This window comes from Psammomys obesus, unplaced genomic scaffold (genome assembly GCF_907164565.1).
Source record: "Psammomys obesus unplaced genomic scaffold, mPsaObe1.curated_primary_1811, whole genome shotgun sequence".
Classification (NCBI taxonomy): domain Eukaryota; kingdom Metazoa; phylum Chordata; class Mammalia; order Rodentia; family Muridae; genus Psammomys; species Psammomys obesus.
Window position 1 is genome coordinate 17344233 of NW_026592890.1, and position 21560 is coordinate 17365792.

General features: G+C 35.6%; 1 protein-coding gene across 1 annotated transcript in view; it reads left to right on the top strand.

The window, feature by feature from the left end:
* The window catches only part of Grik2 (glutamate ionotropic receptor kainate type subunit 2), a 510250-nt gene that overhangs the window by 381420 nt on the left and 107270 nt on the right, over positions 1 to 21560 (top strand). Inside the window, exons 8-9 of the mRNA XM_055615949.1 lie at positions 9958 to 10101; positions 12816 to 12923. Of these exons, the coding sequence (XP_055471924.1) occupies positions 9958 to 10101; positions 12816 to 12923 (252 nt within the window). The remainder of the gene's footprint in view (positions 1 to 9957; positions 10102 to 12815; positions 12924 to 21560) is intronic.

Below are 21560 nucleotides of genomic sequence, written 5' to 3' on the forward strand. Positions count from 1 at the left end.
GCCTTCTGGTGATCACCGAGGGTGTCTGATGACACCTGCTGTACACCGTGTGCCAGAAACTATGCAAACAACTTCAGCGTATTACCTCATGCAGCCTGTGCGGTCCACGCAGCTGCTGGTAAAGAACTCCTTTTCAGCGTGGGATAAAGAGTTGGCAGCAGAGCACACACAATGGCAGCTGCAGGGTTACTGAAGAATTGTCTCAGAATAGGTTCCTGATTGGTTCTGAGGGCAGCTCTTCATCATGAGCTTGCATTGTGCAGGACAGGGGCTGGGTACAGTGTGCCAGCGGAGAGCACCAGCTTTCCCTTCCTGTGTGCACCCTTCTGCTAACAGAGAGGTGCATATTTCTCAGTCCCATTTCATATTCTGCTGACTGTCACAGCAGCACCCTATGCCAAAATCCTCCTCTCTACCCATCACACTTAATGTCATCTCTCCTAATTGAACAATTAACACATGCAGTTACTTTTCAACTGCAACTATCTAGTTTTTAAAGTAATTATTTTTCACTAACAAATCAGTGCTTGGGAAAAAATATTTTTTTTTTAATTTTCTAATTAAAAATTGAGAAAATAAGGCAAAAAAATTACCTTAAAATTTGATTACTTGTTTCAGTTAAGAGGCCAAGTCAATGAAAAAGAGTAAGAATCTCTAGACTTAACTTCCATTTGCTTGAGCAAGCAGCTCTTTGTGCTGTGCATTGTGCCTCAGATGGGATTTCAGAAATGAGCAAAATCTGAAACGTAGGAGTTCCAGAATGGATCTGCCACCTGCCAGCTAGCTTCAGATCTCAGTGGGGACCTGCCTGTACTTATTTAATGGAAAGATAAATGTGTTCACAGAACTGTTACTATAAATTCATTTGGAATTGGGACAGAGGCTGCACTCGAATTCCTCCCAGGCTGGAGCTGCTGGCAGATTTGGTTCATGGTACCTTTGGGAGGTGATGCATTCGAAAGAGGTGGCAGAGAGTGATTGTTACTCAGAGTGCCCCAAGACCTCATTCTTTTACGGTTAAAGCAAATGTTTTTGCAGAACTTACATTATGTATTTATTTTTGAAATGATTTTATACACTTACTATATGCAAGGCAAGATATGTGTGACACTATAAGTCAGTGTTGTTAGTGCCCAGAAGGGCCTGTGGTCCAAAAAGTAAACAAAAGAGAAGAGCATGATATAAGTGTATCATATAGAATATTCTGTGAGTTGTAAGCGTTTTAGCCTAGACCAAGATCATTAATATGACCATAATCTCACACCCACATCTCTACACACACACACACACACACACACACACACCACACCGTCATATATACCAAACTATAACTTTTAAGAATTATAAAAAAAGAAATACACGTCTTAAAAAAAGACTATATGTTTTGTTGCTATTGCCATTTGTTTGTTTATTTAAGAAAGGTTTTCACATAGCTTTGGCTACCTTGGGACTCACCTTCCAGATCAGATTGGCCTGGAACTCACAGTGTTCGGCCTGACTCTCTCTCTCTTGAGTGCTGTCATTAAATGCATATGCCATCAGACCTGTCCTCATTTTTCTCAGTTATTATTTAATAAGGGTATTCCAAGGCCATTATTTCTAGAGCAGAGATAAAAAAATGCAACAACCATCAGAAGTAAAATAATTTTGAGGACATTTTGCTAAAAGGAATCTTTGGTATAATTTAGAACTTGTTTTTTTTTTTTTTTTTTTTTTTTTTTTCTACCATGGGTGTACAAAACTCTCAATGTTTGCTTGCCTTCACTTCATTTTTTTCACTTCATTTTTATAAAAAGCCAATCTTTCTTCTGTTGTTGTTGTTTTTTTTTTTTTGGGGGGGGGGAAAGAATAACTATCATAGAGTGTCTATCCCAGAACTTAATGAAAAGATTTAATATGATTACGAGCAGAACAATCATAACTTGTTTAACAAACATAGACATGCTTGGTACCTGCTGCTTAGTAATGAGGTCTTTCTATAAATAAAATTTAAGTCTATGCAAATATTTAAATGCTCAGAACATTCTTATTATGTTTTTATGTCAAGATATATTATAAATACAGAAAATATTAAAAATGTATAATGTTAACATTTGATGCAGGATCAGATTTTATTAAAATGAACAGAAAATAACTTAGAAGATACAAACTTCTTCTAGGAAGTAAGTTTGGGTTTTTTAGCTGGAGCACTATGTATTGTTCTAGTGATAATATACAGAATAGTGGAAGCTGTCATATTGAATTATTCAATGAAGTTCTAAAGGAGACTCCTCACCCCCTTTTTTTATCACTTGAAGAACAACAAAAAAAAAATTTAAATGAACTCATTTTGAAATCCTTTGCAAGGGTGTTTTATGATTGTTCCAAGACCCTTATGTTGAAAGGTCATCTTAGGTGTACTGAAATGTATTGGATTGTATTGCACAATTTTTTTTTCTCATCCTTCTCTCAAAATTTCATCCCAACCACAGTTTCCCATTCCTTTGCTCATCCCATTCCTTGCCCCACTTCCCTTCTCCTTGAGATCTAATCCCCTTCAGGTTCCTGTGAAGAAAAGTACTGGCCTCCCAGGGGTATCAACTAAATACAACACACAAGTTACACTAAGACCAGGCATAACCCCTGATATCAAGGCGGAATGAAACAACACAACAGGAAGAGAAAGTCCCAAGAGCAGGCAATCTAGTCACAGACAGCCCCTTAGACAGCACTGATAGAAGCCTCCATGAGAACACCAAGACACAACCATAACTTAAAAGCAGAGGACCTTGCTCAGACCATTACAGGGTCCATAACAGTTGCTTCCATATCTGTGATTCTCTTCCACCTCTTCTATGGGGTTCCTCTTCCTGTGACTAGTGTTTGCCAGTGGGCCTCTGCATCTGCTCCCATTAGTTGCTGGATGAAGCCTATCTGATGACAATCATCTATACTACTATGGGCCATATACCTAGAGGATGCTCCATTCTACCACAAGGACACTTGCTCAACTATGTTCAGATCCGTTTTATCATAATAGCCAGAAACTGGAAACAACCTAGATGTCTCTCAACTGAAGAATGGATAAAGACAATGTGGCACATTTATACAATGGAGTATTTCTCAGTTGTTAAAAAAAATCACATCATGAAATTTGTAAGCAAATGGATAGAACTAGAAAAAAAAATCATCCTGAGTGAGGTAACCAAGACCCAGAAAAACGAATATGGTATTAACTCACTTTTAAGAGGCTATTAGTTTCTAAGTAAAGGATATTCACACTATAATCCATAGACTCAGACAGATTAAGTAACAAGGAGGGCTCATGTGGGGACAAGTGGATCTCCCTGGTAAGGAGAAATATAATCTGTGAGTGGACTGAGGGTATGTGGGGATGAGAACAGGAGGGACCGACCCGGGTCATGGAGGAAAAGAGTACTAAGAGAGACTACTGAAATCAGGTGTTTGTGTGCTGATGTGGTAACATAGTCGAGGTGAAATTCCCTGAAATCTTCAAGAAGGATCCTAGCATTAGGGAATATAGAATCAGAACTGTCCATTTTCTATAACCAGGCAAGGCTTCCAGAAGTGTGACCGGGACACCAACCCAGTCACCAAACCTTCAACCTACAATCTTTCTTGACTCCAGGATGTACTTGGGCAGTGGAGGCACAGACCTTGTCGGGGTAGCCAACCAATGATTGGTTCAATGTGAGGCCCATGCCAAGACAAGAAACACAAATCTAACACTGCCTGGATGGCCAGGAACCAGATACATGAGAACCCTGAAACCCCAAAAGAACCAAACATGACTGGGTAAAAATTTAATGAAATGATTGTGATGATACTCTGTTATGCTCATATAGGTGCCTAACCTAATTGTCATGTGGCACCATTTTAAATGGTTGAAAGACACATTTTGAACTGGTAGATAGTCATTGTAATTTAGGATTTTTTTTTGCTTTATTATTATTATTATCATTTATTACAATTTATTCAGTTTGTATCTGCTGTGGCCCTCTCCCTCGTCTTCTCTCAATCCCGCCCTCCTTCTCTCTCCTCCCACTATGCCCCTCCCCTAATCCACTGATAAGGGAGGTCCTCCTCCCCTTCTATTTGACCAATAGACAACCTTTGGGCACAGTGCAGGGAATCTCACAAAAGAAGGGGGAGATAGAAAGATCTGGAGAGGACAGCAGCTCCAAAGGAGACCAACAGAGCCAAAACAAAACAAAACAAAACAAACAAAAACAAAAACCAAAAAACTGAGCCCTGGGGACCCTGAAGAGACTGATACCCCAACTAAGGACAATGCATGGAGAGGATGTAAAACTCCTGCTAAGATGTAGCCCATAGACTCAGTCTCCAAGTGCGTTTCCTAGTAAAGGGAGCAGGGGCTTTCTCTGGCATGAACTCAGTGGCAGGCTCTCTGATCATCTCCCCCTTAGGGGAGTAGCCTTGCCAGGCCACAGAGGAAGATAATTCAGACAATTTTATCTGGAAAGAATTGTAAAGCACCAAAGCTGCATCTAGTTTAAGGTAGGCACTCATGGTCATTCCCATTCTAGTTTGTAAGTGCTGAAGCTATCAGTGGTGCATGGGACTCTCTTCTAACCTATTGGCCTTGATAATGGGTCTCATTGCACAATATCTAACAGCTACTTCTTCTGATAGGAACACTATTCTAATCTACTTCTTTCTGCTGCTATGATTCCCAAAGTAAGCAGTTGTTTTACCATTCAAAGAAGCATGACCACCATATATACTTCTATAATTGTGTGTGATTGTACTTGAATGTTCAGGGTACAAGTAATTCTAATTTATTTTTTAACTACATCATCTGGATTTAGTAACTAAATAGTTTAGTAAGAAAGTGGTTCATAGTCTGAATTGTAGTGTAATTTTAAAATGTATATAATTTATATTTAACTCCAAAGTACTTTTTAGGATTAATATGACATATAAGGAAAATTAAATTAGGAACATTATATTTAATTTGAATTTTATCTCAGAGATTTAATTTCAAGGGGTAACAGAGTCATAAGTGTTTAGTTCCCATCAGAACTCCTCCAAATATGGAAGACTGCTGGATCAAATCATGGCTCTATTTTTAACCTTTGTGAAAACTTTCTTCTGCTTTCCATAGTATTTAACAAATTTAAATATCACAACAGTATGGAAAGATTTTGATCTCTTAGTGTCTTTGCCAGCACCTTTAAATCTTTTGGCTTTGGACAGCAGCCACACTGTCTGCAATGGGTGACAGGTTCCTTTCACCCTGATTTATGTGTCTCTGGTAATAAAGAAAATTGAGAAACTTTTAAGGTACCTATTGTCGATTCACCTAGAATTTTACAAACATTTACTTAGGATTGGCCTATCACCAAATCTTTTTTTAATTAATTATTTTTTTATTAATTACAGTTCATTCGCTTTGTATTCCAGCTGTAACCCCCTCCCTTAAAGCATGTTGCTAGCTAAATCCCCCTCCCCCATGCTATCAAGTGTTTGGATGTACTGGTATATTTCTTTTTAGATACATAGTTTGCAAATACCTTCTTTTTATCTATAGAATACTGTTTCCATTGCTGTAAATAAGTGTTGTTTTGTTAGTTTTCTTCACTGAGCTTTTGCTATTGTTGTTGTTGTTATATTTTAATTCCATTTGTGCATTTTTACTTCTTTAATGTTATTAATTAGATGGAATCTGCACTGTTGCTTCATTTAGTAGTTTAATGTTGGAAACACTGACAGGGGCTTCCATTTTCACTTTATGAGCAGCTAGCTAGTTTGCTAGAAACATTTATGGATATTTTTTATTTCCTATCTTCTACTTTTGTCAAAACTAGTTGACTGCAAAGGACTGGTTCTCCTCCTCTATTTCATTTCATTGGTTGGCATGGCTATTTTTCATGCTGGCGTCATGTAAATTTTAGTAGTGTGTTTTATATTCAGGTTGGCAATTCAAATTCTTTTATGCTTTCACACACACTTTAGTGTTTACTTAGCTAGTCCTGTGATGAAAGTCATTGCAGTTTGGTAGGGATTTTTTTTTCGAATCTATCAATCACTTAGGGGTTGTAGAAATTTTAATAATTTTAACGTTATGTTTTACAGTTGTGTTTCCATTCATTCATGTCTTTTAAAATGTATTCTAGCATGTTTCATAGCTATATTGTAGAAATCTTTTCAATATTTGCTTAAATATAAATTGTATGTGTTTTATTTTATGTTTGTGGCTGTTCTAAGTAGGAAAGATTTGCTGAATTCCAACTCAGATAACTCACTCTCGCTATATAGCAATGTAATTAATTTGATATTAATTTTATATGCTGCTACTCTGCTGGATTAGTTTATTAATTTTAATAGTTTTTGATGATGTGTTTGACGTCTTTATATATAAAATTTTGTCATCTGTAAATGGTGACAATTTGCCTTTTTTTCTTTCTAACTTGGATGCTATTTATTTCATTTTTTTTGCCTAATTGCTCTGGGTAGATCTTCTAGTATCATCTTGGATAAAAGTGACAAAGGTGGGCATTCTTTTCTTCTTGCATCTTAAGGCATTACTGTCAGTTCCAGCATTCTATATGTTGTGAGCTGTTGCCTCGTTATATATAGATTTTATTACTTTGAACTCTGTTACTCCTAAGCTAAATAGTTTAGCATCTTGTTCATTAAGGATGTTAAATTTTATCACATGTGAGTTTGGCATCTGTTGAGATGATCATGTGACTTCTGTCATTCCTTTTCTTGGTATGTTGTATCAAGGCATCATGTTTATTGACCAATGTATATCCAGCTCTCCTTGCAAATACTTGAAACTCTGAGGAAAATTCATCTTGATTAAATTGAATAAACGTGCTATGCATATGTGCTTGTGTGTGTGTATGTGTTATGCACGTGTTTAAGTGTATGTGTGCTTGTATATGCAGAAGCCAAAGATTAATGTTGGATATCCTTCTCCTCTGAACTCACTTGAATTCCGACCTCTTCTGAGACTCACTTCAGTAATCTTTTCAGTGTACCATTCACTGAAATAAACCTCTGATTATTAATGTTTTCCTTATGATTCTTTGTCTATGCTCATCAATAATCTTGGCAGCTTTCTTGTGTAATGCCCTTGTCATATTTTGGTATCAGGGTAATTATGACTTCAGAATATGAGTCTGGAAGACGTTCTTCTCTTTTTGAATTTATGATAAAATTTAGCAGTGAAAGAAATTTTGTTCTGAGTTGTTTGTTTGTTTTTTTGTTGATGGAATCTTTTTTATGGTGAGAACATAGCCATCTTTCCAGTTCTTTTTGGTTCAGATCGTCAAGCTGCCAAAGCCTAAGTCACCATCTAGATCAGCTATCTTATCCCTGTGGTGTCACTAAATCTTTGGTTTTATTTAAGCCTTCTCTTTCTTTTTTATAATTATTGCACATAAAGATTTATTAGTTTTATTCTTTAAAAATGTATATTCCTTTTTAATGTCTTATATATCAGTTTCTAATTCAAGCATTTTGTCTTTGATTAGAAAATGACAGACTAACAAATGTTAGCTTCAACAGGATCTGCTTAGTCATCTATTCCAATATTTCTAGAAGTTCAGTAATACTAAAAAGCAGAGAAAGGATATTTAATAAAATAGAGAGAAAAGAGGAATGATGAAAGAGTTCCACCAAATGAATATACATTCTATGTACAGACTTTGAGCCTTAGGTTTAAAAAGATAAAGCATGAGGAAAAGAGGTTATGATATATATGACAAATATATGTCATGTATATATTGATTGCTGTAAATACTCCTGTTAGTACTCAATAGATTATTTTCTTTATGTCTCTATTTTTATTTGTTTTAAGGCATTTTTATATCTAGCCCAATCCACTGTTTGTTCAGGAATGAGATACTACTGTGGTATTTGTATGTTTTCCAAAAATTTCGTTGTTATTCACTTTTCATTTTATTGTTTAGAGCTTATAAAGCTGCTTAATAAAATTCCAATTCAAAAATACTATGAAAATTAATGTTAATAGTTTTTATTCTTATTTGTGATTTTTAACTCATACTCTAGACGTTGATATATTAGTTTCTTTTCCCACCCACCGCTCTGAAAAAATTCTTGACAAGAGCAAGTTAAAGAAGGAAAAGTATTTTTTTGCTCACAGGTACAGGGTACAGTCTCATGGCCAGAGCGGCAGCAGAAGTGTGATAGCTATTTGGGTCTGCAGTCCAGGTGCAAGGGAAAGGAATGGTGAACCACTCTTTTATTTTATCTTATTCAGCCTAGGCTGCTAGCCTGTGGGATGGTCCCACCCATATGGAGATTATCTCTTCCTTTCTCGGTTAAGCTTTTCTGAAAAAGCATTTTCCCTCACAAAATGCCCAGAGGTTTGCATCCTAGGTGACCTAATGTAGTCCAGTTGACAAGACTGATCATCACATTAGAAAATGGAATTTGAATTTAGGAAGAAAATGGATGCTTTAAGGTGTTTTTCTATGGTGATGCTGTGTCCGAGCCTGTCTGTAGTACCCGAAACATTTTATTTCTGTCTACCTTTCTCAGATAGGTGTGTGCCATAAAATTTTATTATACTTTAGAAAAAAAACCCTGCCTTTTTGAAATTTGATAATTGCTTTTAGGACTAACAGTGTGATGTATGAGATACATTCTTCAGATGTTAGCTTAGATCCAAACCAAATAGTGTAATTGTCAGGCTCATATTGGATACCTGTATCAAATTCACTCCTCTGGTTTCCACCATTGAGCCAGTAAGGTATACAAAATTAGCCATCTGTCATTTATAAAATGAGTTTGTGGTTATAACTTTACATTTCTCAAAGACTTATGAAGGACAAAATGACTGCTCCTGTGTTCTGGTATTGCAGTGTGCTGTTTCCTCAGACTTCCAGTTCATCTGGTAAAGCTTTTAGGATCCATTTGAATGGAAAAATAGAGTCTCCTCATTCTGTTTTGAATTGTGGCAAACAATATGATCTACAGGGTTCCTATTCAGTTTGGAATTCATTTCACAGCCCACTAATTGTGTGCATCAGAAAAAAAAAAAAAAAAAAAAAGAAAGAAATAGAAGCTTTTATTCTAAAGCATTCCAGACAGATGGCTCAAAGTTCACTGCTACTAGCCCTGACAGTGTGTCCCTATCCTGTAGATATAATATCAGGCATGATCCCAAAATGCAGTGAGAGGGTCTTCTTAGCATAGAGCTTGACAGTCTAAAGCTCTTGTTTGTTATGAGTTATAAACATTATTTTTGTCATTGACTCACAAAGTGGCTGGTCACTTGAGCAGGTGCAGAACAGTAGAATTCATATTCATTTTACTTGGGAAGCCAAATGAACTTATATTGATATGGAAATTTTGAGTGAAGAAAACAGCATAAGAGATTAAGCTTAGTTTCTTGAAAAGGGATTAACACATACACTGAGATTCAGTCGGTGGAATGACGCCTCAGGACTGAGAATGGATATTTCAAAATAGAGCTGAAAATATCTGGGCTTATATCTTTAAGCTTTTCTGAGTAACCCTGCTTTAAAATCTCTTTTCTTCTCCCTGCAAAGGAGAATTGTTTACTTCTATGAATAATATGTGAGATATATAATCATTCTAAATGTCACATTTTCATCCAGTGTACTTCTTGTGTATGTGGTGAGACAGAGTAAAATAGATCCAGGGAGAGTGAGAAGAGAAATAAATAGCATCTTCATGTATTTCCAGCTAAAAAGGCAATACAGGGCCTGTCTAACTTGGCTATTGATTGATTTAAAAAAGAAAAGCCACATGGGTTAACAGTTCTACATGAGTTATAGTAATATGACCATAATGTCGTATCTGAAATGTAGAGGAAATTGTTTTCTCTAATACAAAGAAAAACTGGAAAATGGTATTTTCCTTAGCCCATTCTTCTCTTCATGCTGCCTACCCCTGTTGCACGATTTTGTGAACATTTATGTCCTTTCTCTGGGCTTTCAGACGGATGCTGCTCTGATGTATGATGCAGTGCATGTCGTGTCTGTGGCTGTTCAGCAGTTTCCACAGATGACAGTCAGCTCCTTGCAGTGTAATCGACACAAACCCTGGCGCTTTGGGACCCGCTTCATGAGTCTGATTAAAGAGGTAAGTAGAGAAAGGACTCTGGGTCAGGTCATTGCAGTTCTCCTAGCCCTCAGTTTTATTTTTTAACTGAGACTTCATTTCCTCCTCCATTTCTTGAAAACAGATTCTTCTCTCATACAATATATCCAGTTTTGCCTTTCCCCACTCCTCCCAGATCCCTCCAGCTCCCATCCTCACATCCACTTCCCCTCTATTTCCTCTTGAGGAAAAAGCAGGCCTCCAAGAGACAAGAGCCAAGCAAGACAAGTCAAGATACAATAGCCCAAGTAAAAGTGTTATTTTGCTCATAAATCAGTTCAATATCCATCAACATATCTATGATGAACTAAACATATGAAACCTATGACCCGTTGAATGTTTGATTCATATTACACTTATGTTTAAAAATGTATCTCTCTGATGTTTTAAGTAGAGGTATAGGTGTCTAAGGAATTGAATTTAAGCAATAAATATAAAGTGTGTTTCAACTTGAATGCTATTTAGGCTTCAATAAATTTAAAACTAAAATATGAAGCATTGCTTTTTCATGTGTGAAACTACCTGAAACAAAATATACAATTATATTACTTATAGTAATTATTCATGCTAAAAATGAATATATCAGAGCTAGGAATGTAATTCAGTGGTTGTCTGCTTCATGAGCATATATGATGCCCAAGTTCAATTCCTATCACTTTGAAACACAAAATAAAAATGATATCTGGATTCACAAAGCACAAAAATAACTTCACACTGTGTAATGTAGTCATGCTTATGATCATGTATTATTTCCCATCTGATTATGACTAAGTCTGAAGTAGGAAAAACAAGTGGAAAATTCTACATTTGCACACACAGGCAACACACATTTTTTTTTTTCATTTTTATTCTTTCCTTATTAAGGGAAGTCCTTTGTTTCCTTAGTGCATTCCTCATGGACAAACGCTTAAATGAACTGTTGTCTTAGCTATTAAGACAATTACAGGCACTGGTATGCTTATGATTTTTCATCATTGCATCAATATTAACAATCTATTTTATAAATGAATTATTCATCAGGGAATAAAAAATACAAATAAGAATAGGATTCTCACAGTATTGGTAAACAATTTCCATTGTCTAAATTTTATTTAACTCACTTAGGTGCACTGATTTTCCCTGAAGAATACAGTCTTTATTAGTTGCTTCACACTGTACATTAGCATCGTTTTAAAGCGCTCTCCACTTTCAGAGCTCTGTACATAGATCATAGGTCTCAGTGGTTAAAGAATTGATTTTCCTGAACTCAGCATTTGAGCACTACGACTGTGATGCGTGTCAGCTAGCCCTGAAAGAAACATTATATGACATTCCCTACTGTATTTATTGTGGGGTGTAATCGAGAGCCTTGTCCACTAAATCTCAGTATTCCCCTTAAGGGGACCAACAGAAGAAATGTTCTGAGGTCTCAGTACCAGGAAAAGCTGTTTATCCCAAGCAGCGTGTATGTCTCCAAATATGAACCCTGCGTGTTACAATGTCATCATATTTTTTTTTTCTGCTCTGGTTGCTAGGAAGTTTAAAATTGAGTATGTTCAAGAATTTTTATTACTTGCTGTGTTTTGCCTATTATATTTTTACTGTTCTCTACCTAATTTCATCTTGCTGTTCTACATGTGTATTCTGGTATTTTCTTATCCTCTTATCTGTCATTAAACTATTATAAATTTTGCTTATGATCCGAATATTTTTTTTCTATTAAAAAAAGTTCAGACAAAATAATTTTCTATCCAAATAAGATAGTGAATGTTTAATTTTCTTGGAGACAAGTATAACATGTTTTTACTTCAGTTATAATTTGTTAGCTGAAAACTATTTTGAAATGCCTGCAGACTAGTATGTAAGAAACAAACAGTGACTAAAAGACAATAGTGTAGTGATGGTATTCATTTACATTCACTACTAAAATATTAGCCTTATTTCTTTAAAAAAATCATGTCTTTGTGGCATTGTACATTATTTCAAACCATGCACTTGCATGCGTACACTGCATCTTCAATTTTTTTCAGGTAATTATGTTTTCCAAATGCCATTTAGGGAAAAATATATAACTTTGAATAAATAACAGACAAAACAGGAAAATGTTTTGTTTTTAAGATAAAATCTACCCATTTACTTACCTTGGAGGAATTATATTCCTACCTAATCTTTTACTGAGAACATCTTTTACAGGAATTACAGCCTGATATAAAATAATTACAATATGTTTTTCTTTTATTCTTCAGGGAAATGTAACATTGGTTATCATAAAGGAAGATTGTTAACTAAAGTACAACAAACTCTTATGTACTCAGTTTTTTTCATAGTAATAAGTTAATTACTGTTATTAATTTAAGCAGTTAGTTAATTATAGTTATGAATAATACTGAGTGATATATTTAATATCTCATATACTATGCCTTACTATTTTCTTTGTTAAATGATCTTCACTATATAAAACAAAATCATTAGATATATCTAAGGAAAAAACTTATATCTATAAACATTAATAATATAACTGAAATATAACATTTATAATATAACTGAAATTAATGAGAGAAAAAAAATCCTTCACATTTCAGAAGAAAATGCACTTCAAGAGATATTTCAATATAATTTATGAGAGGTAATATAGCTTGATTTACTAGTGTTCCCAGAAAAATCATGATATCTTTTATTTTTTCTTACTTTTTAATTATAGGTATTTGTTTTTTCAGGCTCACTGGGAAGGCCTCACAGGTAGAATAACGTTTAACAAAACCAATGGCTTACGGACAGATTTTGATTTGGATGTGATCAGTCTCAAGGAAGAAGGTTTGGAGAAGGTCTGTAAGCTCTTTATTTTGAATATTTACTCATTATATGAAACTTGGTAATTAAAAAAAAAACTTGGTTAAAGTCATATTTCATATTTCCTTAGCTTTCTAAATAATTTCTATATAATTCTTCAATATAATATATTAAGTCGAATAATTGACAACTAAGATTTAAGACCAAAGGATTACTTTAATTTTTTATATTTAATAAAGTATTTTTTCTTTATATTTATTATTTATTACAATGTATTCTTGTTGTATCCCAGCTGTAGCCCCCTGCCTCATTTCCAGGTCTTACCTTCCCTCTCTCTTCTCCCGCCTATGTTCTGCCTATGTTCTTCCCCTAGTCCACTGAGAGGGGGAGGCAGTCCTCCCTTACTATCTGACCCTAGCTTATCAGATCTCATCAGGACTGTCTTGGATCCTCTTTTTCTGTGGCCTAATTAGCCCACTTCACCAGGGGGAGGTAATCAAAGAACCAGTCATTAAGTCCATGTCAGAGACAGCCCCTGCTCTCCTTATTAGGGAATCCACATGGACACTGAGCTACCTATGGGCTACATCTGAACAGGGAGTCTAAGTCCTCTTCATGCGTGGTCCTTGGTTGATTCATCAGTCTTTGCAGGACCCCCTGAGCCCATATTTTTTGGCTCTGTTGATCTTCTTGTGGAGCTCCTGACCTCTCCATGTCTTTCTATCCTTCCCTTCTTCCATAAGATTCCCTGCACTCTGCCCAAAGTTTGATTGGCTATGAATCGCAACATCTGCTTTAATACCCTGGTGCGCAGAGTCTTTCAGAGGGCCCCTCTCTTGTTCCCTGTCTTCTCCTACTTCAGATGTCTGTCCTGTTTGCTCTTCTGAATGAGGATTAAACCTCTTCGCTAGGGTCTTTCTTGTTGTTTAGCTTCTTTAGGACTACAGATTTTAGCTAATTCCATGGCTAATATCCACTTATTATTTTTTAATATTAGTTACAGTTTATTAACTTTGTATCCCAGCTGTATCCCACTCCCTCATTCCCTTCCAACCCCACTCTCCCTCCCTCATCTCCTCCCTGCTCCTTTCCAAGTCCACTGATAGGGGAGAACATTGACACAAAAATACTCAATAAAATACTTGCTTATGAACATTGACACAAAAATACTCAATAAAATACTTGCAAACTGAATCCAAGAACACATTAGAGATATCATCCACCACAACCAAGTGGGCTTCATCTCAGGCATGCAGGGTGGTTCAACACACAGAAATCCATCAATGTAATCTACCATATAAACAAATTTAAAGAAAAAATAAGATAATTTCCTTAGATGCCAAAAAAGCATTTGAGAAAATCCAATACCCATTCATGTTGAAAGTTTTGGAGACATCAGGGATCAAAGGCACATACCTAAACATAGTAAAAGCAATACATAGCAAGCCTATAGCCAACATCAAACTAAATGGAAAGAAAATTAAATCAATGCTACTGAAATCAGGGAAGAGGAGAAGCTGTCCACTCTCTCCTTTACCTCTTCAACATAGTACTTGAAATCCTAGCTAGAGTATATACCGTGTGTGTCTTTCTGCTTCTGGGACATCTCACTCAGGAATATCCTTTCCAGGACCCACTATTTACCTGCAAATTTCATGATTTCCTTATTTTTCATTGTTGAGTAATATTCCATTGTGTAGATGTACCACAATTTCTGCATCCATTCTTCAGTTGATCATCCTGAGTGAGCTGTCCCAGAAGCAGAAAGACATACACAGCATATACTCACTCATATAGACATATAATATAGGATGAACCTACTAAAATCTGTACATCTAAAGAAACTAATCAAGAGAGAGGACCCTGATTAAAATGCTCAATCCCCTCTTGAAAGGCAAAGAGGATGGACACCAGAAGAAGAAGAAAACAGGAAACAAGTCAGGAACCTGCCACAGAGGGCCTCTGAAAGGCTCTGCCCTGCAGACTATCAAAGCAGATGCTGAGACTTATGACCAACTGTTGGGCAGAGTGCATGGAATCTTATGTAAGAAGTGGGAAATAGTAAGATCTGGAGAGGACAGGAACTCCATAAGGAGAGCACCAGAACCAGAAAATTTGAACACAGGGGTCTTCCCAGAGATTCATACTCCAACCAAGTACCATGCATGGACATAACCTAGAACCCCTGAACAGGGGTAGCCCATGGCAGTTTAGTGTCCAAGTTGGTTCCATAGTAATGGGAACAGGGACTGCCTCTGACATAATCTGATTGGCCTGTTCTTTGATCACCTCCCCCTGAGGGGGGAGCAGCCTTACCAGGCCACAGAAGATGACAATGCAGCCACTCCTGATGAGATCTGATAGACGAAGTTCAGAAGGAAGGAGAGGAGGACCTCCCCTATCAGTGGACTTGGGGAGGGGCATGCATGAAGAAGGGGGAGGGAAGGTGGGATTGGGAGTGGAGGAGGGAGGGGCTTATGGGGGGATACAAAGTGAATAAAGTGTAATTAATAAAAAAATGAAATCCTTGCTAGAGCAATAGGATTTCTTTAACTTTTTTAAGATTTTTTTTTCCTTTCATGTGTATAAGTATTTTCCCTACATGTATATATGTTCACCACATTCGTGCCTAGTGTCTGTGAAGGTCTGAAGATGCTGGAGGTACTGATAAATGTGGCTGCCATTTTTCTGCTGAGAATGACTTGGAATTGTTCCCTATTTGCAATTAGGCTTAAAAGAAATCATGCTGGGCCATTGTAATGCAGAGGATCTAAGTTAATATACAAAAAGTAAATTAAGGGGATACATGAATGGAAAGGGAGCACTAACTTTACTTGATCTTTATCTGGGGGTCAGGAACTCCGACTACTGTACTGTGTAAGTATTTGTGATATGTCAATTAGATGTTTTCTTAAAGATCATTTGATACGACCTTTAAAAGTTCTATTTTGCCAAGTAGTTTTCTTTTAAAGACTGAACAGCACCCTTCATTCAGCAATTGCATATGGAGTTGAGTTAGGAGGATGGTTTTTCCAGTCTGATTGATACCAGTATATGTGAATGATAGCTTAAACTACCTAGGAGAGAAGAAAAGTGCACATTTCTTTTATAATGTCCTGAAAACACATGTGCAGACATCATAACCAGTAAATGACTTGGATGAAAGAACAATTACTTCTTCCTATTAAGATTTTCAGATTGTACCACTTATTAAAACAGTGTGAAGAATGTTTTATAAGAAACTGGAGTTCTCTGTTTAGCTCTGTACCACATTTTTTAAACTGGATTATTTGATTTATTGCTTTTTGACGTCTTGAGTTATTTATATATTCTGGATATTAGCCCTCTGTCAGATATAGGGTTGGTGAAGATTCTTTCCCAGTCTGTAGGCTGTAGTTTTGTTCTGATGACAGTGTCCTTTGCTTTACAGAAGTTTTTCAGTTTCGTGATTCCCAGATGCTAGATATTTTCTTGCAGAATTTGATGTTTTTCCTGCTACATTTCTGTCTTGTTTTGGTACAGATTTTCCTGTCTATCTCTTGATTTATCTTATTTGGAACGAAAAGTTTATTTTGTTTGATTATATATTATCAGCTTATTTATTATTTTATAGGAGGTCATAGTTAAAAGATTGCCTTGAGAAGACCTTAAGAATCATGAACAATTTTGGAATGGTTTTAGAGTATCGAGTCTCTAGAGCTGAGCTGAGTAAATTAAGTTTTCTTTTTTCCTTTTCTTTCTTTTTTCTTTTTCTCTCTCTTTCTCTCTTTATTTGAGACATGTCTTATGTATGGTAGACTGGCAGAATAATGCTGAACTTCTAATTTTTCCGTCTTCTAGTTCTGCGTGCTTAAAATCATGTATTATCATGCTCAACTTATGTGGTTCTGTGGATCACACCTGAGGCTGACAAATGTTACTCAAGCATCTGCCAAATGAGACAAATCCCCAACCCAGAAAGATTTTTATGTTATGAGATTATCAGTTTAAACTTGTGATGTCAACTTGAGAGGGTCTAGAGTCACTTTTGGGGAAACAAATAAACAAACAAAAACAATACTCTCCACCCCCCCCCAAAAAAAAAACACCACTATCACCAGCAACAACAACAAAAACTCAAACTTCTGAGAAAGACTTTTTACGTTATTTCCAGGAAAGTTTTGACAAGAAGACTTATGATAAATGTAGGCATCACTATACCTCGGGCTACATTCCCAGCCTAATGAAAAGAGGAGAGAGCAGGCTGAAACACAACCATGCTATTTGCATCCTAACTAGATGCAATGCGGCTAGGCATCTCATGCTCCTATTGCCAAGTCTTCGCACCATGACCTACGGAATTGAAATGTGAGCCAACAGTAACCCATTGATTCTTAAACTTACTAATTGTGTAGTTATGGATTATAACAAAGAGCAAGGTAACTAATACATTTTAAGAACTTCTGAAGTAACAGCCAAATTACAAAATTTACTAGGAAAAAAACCCACAAACTTCTTTTTGTATGAATTAATGTATTCTTTTTACATTGTATCCCAATTGGAGCTTCCCTCCTCGCCTCTAAGTTTCTCCCTCTCGCCTCCCCTTCTAACATACTCCCTCCATGTTTCCTCCCATGGATATCAATCTGCCTTGACATGTCAAGTTGTAGAGTTTTAGGTGCATCTTCTTCTATCGAGATAAGGCAGCCCAGTTAGGGGAAAGGGATCCAGAGGCAGGAAACAGATTCAGAGCCAGCATCTGCTGCTACTGTTAGGGTCTTACAGAAGACCAAGCTATAAATCTATCACATTTGTGTAAGGGGTCTAGGTCTGTCCCATGCATGCTCTCTGGTTGGTGATTCAGCCTGAGCCCCATGGCCCCAGGTCAGTTGATTCTGTAGGTTTTCCTGTGGTTTCCTTGACTTTTCTGGCTCCTCAACTCCTACCTCTTCCTTGTTCACAAGGTTCCTTGAGCTCTGCCTAATGTTCAGCTGTGGGGATAAGTTGTTGGGTGAATCCTCTTAGATGAGAGTTATGCTAACCTCCTGTGTGCAAGCATAGCAGAATATCATTAATAGTGTTAATAGTTTACAGGCAGGAAAATTGTGAGTTGATTTTTTTTGTGCGTGTGGCTGGGTAGTGCCTCCATCCCTACATTAGAAGTCTTGCCTGGTTACAGGAGGTGGCCGTTTTAAGTTTTATATCCCCTACTGACAGGCGTCTTAGCTAAGTCACTCTCATAGATTCCTGCCAGCTTCATTGTCTAAGGTTTCTAGCTTGTCTTAAAGATGCCAGTCTCCCCACTAATTCTAGTTTTCTTTTCCAGTTCTTACTCCCTCCCCAAATTGAACCATCCCATTCCCCTCCGTACCCCATCTCCCATCCAGTTCCCTCTGTCGATCCAACCTAAGTCTAATTTATTTAATTTTTTCCCATTTTGAGTGAGATTCAAGCATCCTCCTTTGTGCCCTCCTTGTTACTTTTTTTGGGTCTGTGGATTAGAACATGGTTATCCTGTAGTTTATAACTAACATCCACCTATAAGTGAATACATACCATGTTTGTTGTTCTGGGTCTGGTTTTCACTCAGGATGATCTTTTCTAGTTCCATCCATTTGCCTGAAAAATTTATGATGTCATTGTTTTTAATAGCTGAGTAATATTCTATTGTGTAAATGTATCCTATTGTCTTTATTCATTCTTTGGTTGAAGGACATCTAGGTGGTTCCCGGTTTCTCGCTATTACAGATAAAGTCGCTATGAACATAGTTGATCTAGTGTCCTTGCAGTATGGTGAAGCATCTTTTGGGTATATGCCAAGGAGTGGTATAGCTGGGTCTTGAGGTAGAATTTTTCATGAGTTTCAGAAAAAGAGCCAAATTGATATCCAAAGTGCTTGTAGAAATTTGCACTCCCACCAGCAATGGAGGAGTGTTCTCACTGAGTTCCCTAAAAGCATGAGCTTACAGAATCTTTTCAGCTTCATGAGATCCCATTTATTAATTTTTGGTCTTAGTTGCTGAGCTCTTGGTGTTCTGTTCAGGACTTTATCTCCTGTGCCAATGAGATTAAAACTATTCTGCAAATTTTCTTCCAATATATTTACTGTATCTAGTTTCTTTAATCTACTTGGAATTGAGTTTTATGCAGGATGATAGATATGGATCTATTTGCATTCTTCTACATGCAGACACTCACTTAGACCACCACCATTTGTTTATCTTAATCGTAGGTGAAAATGAAATTAGAATATTATGAACAACTAGAAATAGTTTAGTGGTAATTTTGCATTGTTCCTTGAAGTGTTGTTGTGAGCTTGAAAAGACCAGCTTCAGATGAAGAAAACATGTCTAATGGGTTAAAAAGATATAAATTTATTTAAAATATATTTGGAATATTATTTGAAAGGATTGTATTTCCATAAGAAAGAGTTGGAAAGCTTTACAAAAAGAAAGTTTTGATGGAGGTGATCATACTACAAGCAAAAAAATGTCCTTCTGTTGTAAACTGAACAAATTAGTTTCCACTCTTAGGAACATAGTCATTTGTACCAGATCAAAATCTATTGTCAGAGGCAATAATCAAATAATACAATCACTTAGTCCCACTATGTGAATGTTTTTATTAATATATTTTATATGATAATAACATCATGTGTTCTCCAAGAATGAAATGTTAGCCATTACTTATTATCCTTTATTTGTTATTAAGAAAGATAATATTTGCTTGTAATTTGGGGTGCAAGCTAAATATAAGCTGTATTTTTCTCCAACATCAAATTTTCTATCTTGACACCTTCATGATTATTTTATCTATCCATCTATTATTATTATTACCCATCTAAAGTATTATTCCTACTCTCTAACTTTATGATATATACTTTTAAAACTGAATATATCTTCTTAACTGTATCTCATTACAATTAAATTTGTATATTAATATTATACTGATTTTGAAAAACAAAAAAGGCATAAACAAGACATTTATTGGGTCAGTTATAGTATGACAGGGTATGTAAATGTTTGGCAATATGAAAAATTAAAAGTTAATCATTGTTTCATTAATAAAGTCAATTTCTACTTTGTGTTGTTTTAGGGAAGGTCTTAAAAATATGAGATAGTTAAAAGTAAATATATAATAGAACTTTTCCAAAGTTTATAAAAGTAAGAATTTGTAAATGATTATTTACCATATAAATACAATCATTTAATGATTTTATGATATAAGCATAATAAAATACATAAATATTTTAGATATTCGTAAATCAATCACTTTATGTCATATTTTCACCTTAAAAATCATTTTTTAAAGAATAAAAGGGAGGGGAAATGATATAATTATAAACAAAAATAAAGAAGTCATTAAATTTAAGTGACATGTTAAACTTACAAATGATTTATTTTATTTTTATGCATGTGTATGAATGTGTGAGTGATTCTACAAAATATCAGAATAGGCTGTCAAGATACTGTTAAGCCGGAGAAACAGGAGGTTATGAGCTATCTGATATGAGGGCAGGCGCCCAACCGTGAGTCCTCTAGAAATAAAGCAAGTGCTCTTAACTATTGATTCATTTCTCCAGGCCCTGTCAGGCTAAACTTTTAATTGAAACTTTATTTCAATGTTACTCTTTTTTAATTTCTCAGTAGCTACTATTTGTGGCTATATCCACAAGAGCACTTATATCTGCAATCCATAGACCTGTGGCTAAAGCTCAGGCATTCTATAACATAGAGAAACTGTAACAGTGGCAATGAAACTGCCTTCCTGAGTTTGCAGATGTACACATTTGAGGTTCTCTGCAGTTTTAAACTGTTTCATGAAGAACTTTAATAGGCTTTACTTCTCTTATAGAAAATTGTTAATTTCTATAGTAATTTTTTACTGTTGAATTTTCACTTGCTTAGAGAATTCTGTTTTTATTAATGGCTTAAGTAAAAGATAGCTGAATAGGATTTACAGTCTGCAAAATTTATCTGCACATGAATTTCTACATTAGATAAATGAGAATTTTTTCTTTAATAGAGTTACCGATATATGATGCACAGAAGTTTTATCTCCCTTGCCTGATAGTATTTGGTACACATATCTCAGTCCGCATTACAGCAATGACCCCTAACTTTCTCATGAAGTGATTTTTATTGCCTTCCAGTAGGAAATTATTGTTAATGGCAATATTGTACAGTGACCTTCACATTCTCAAAACTGTGTTTGCATCCTAGAATACATTAAGCCTCATGCAATTATTTGCATATAATAAACATTTAAATTTGTCTCTTATTTAGAAATAATTATGTGTCTTGACCCAAAACTACATGGCTATATTCATGTTGCTTTATTTATATTTATTACATTACTTAATAATTTAAACCCATCATTTTATAAAGTAGTTTAAAAAAACATTCTTTAGATAATGTTTATGTATAAAAGCAAGTAGAATTTTGTCATTTGCAGACAGACAATTTCTTGTTTCAACCAAGAAAATTTATGTGGCTCATCAAATAACAAGGATAACTTAAAATTATCTTTCATAATAAATTTTAAATAAATTTAACTAAATTTTAAATAGTAGATTTCAAATCCAACTAAATTTGAAGTACGTATATCCTTGGAAAATGACATTTTTTTGAGAAGACAATTCGTCATTCATATTTTACTCGAAAAACATAAAGTCACCATCAAGCTCTTAACTT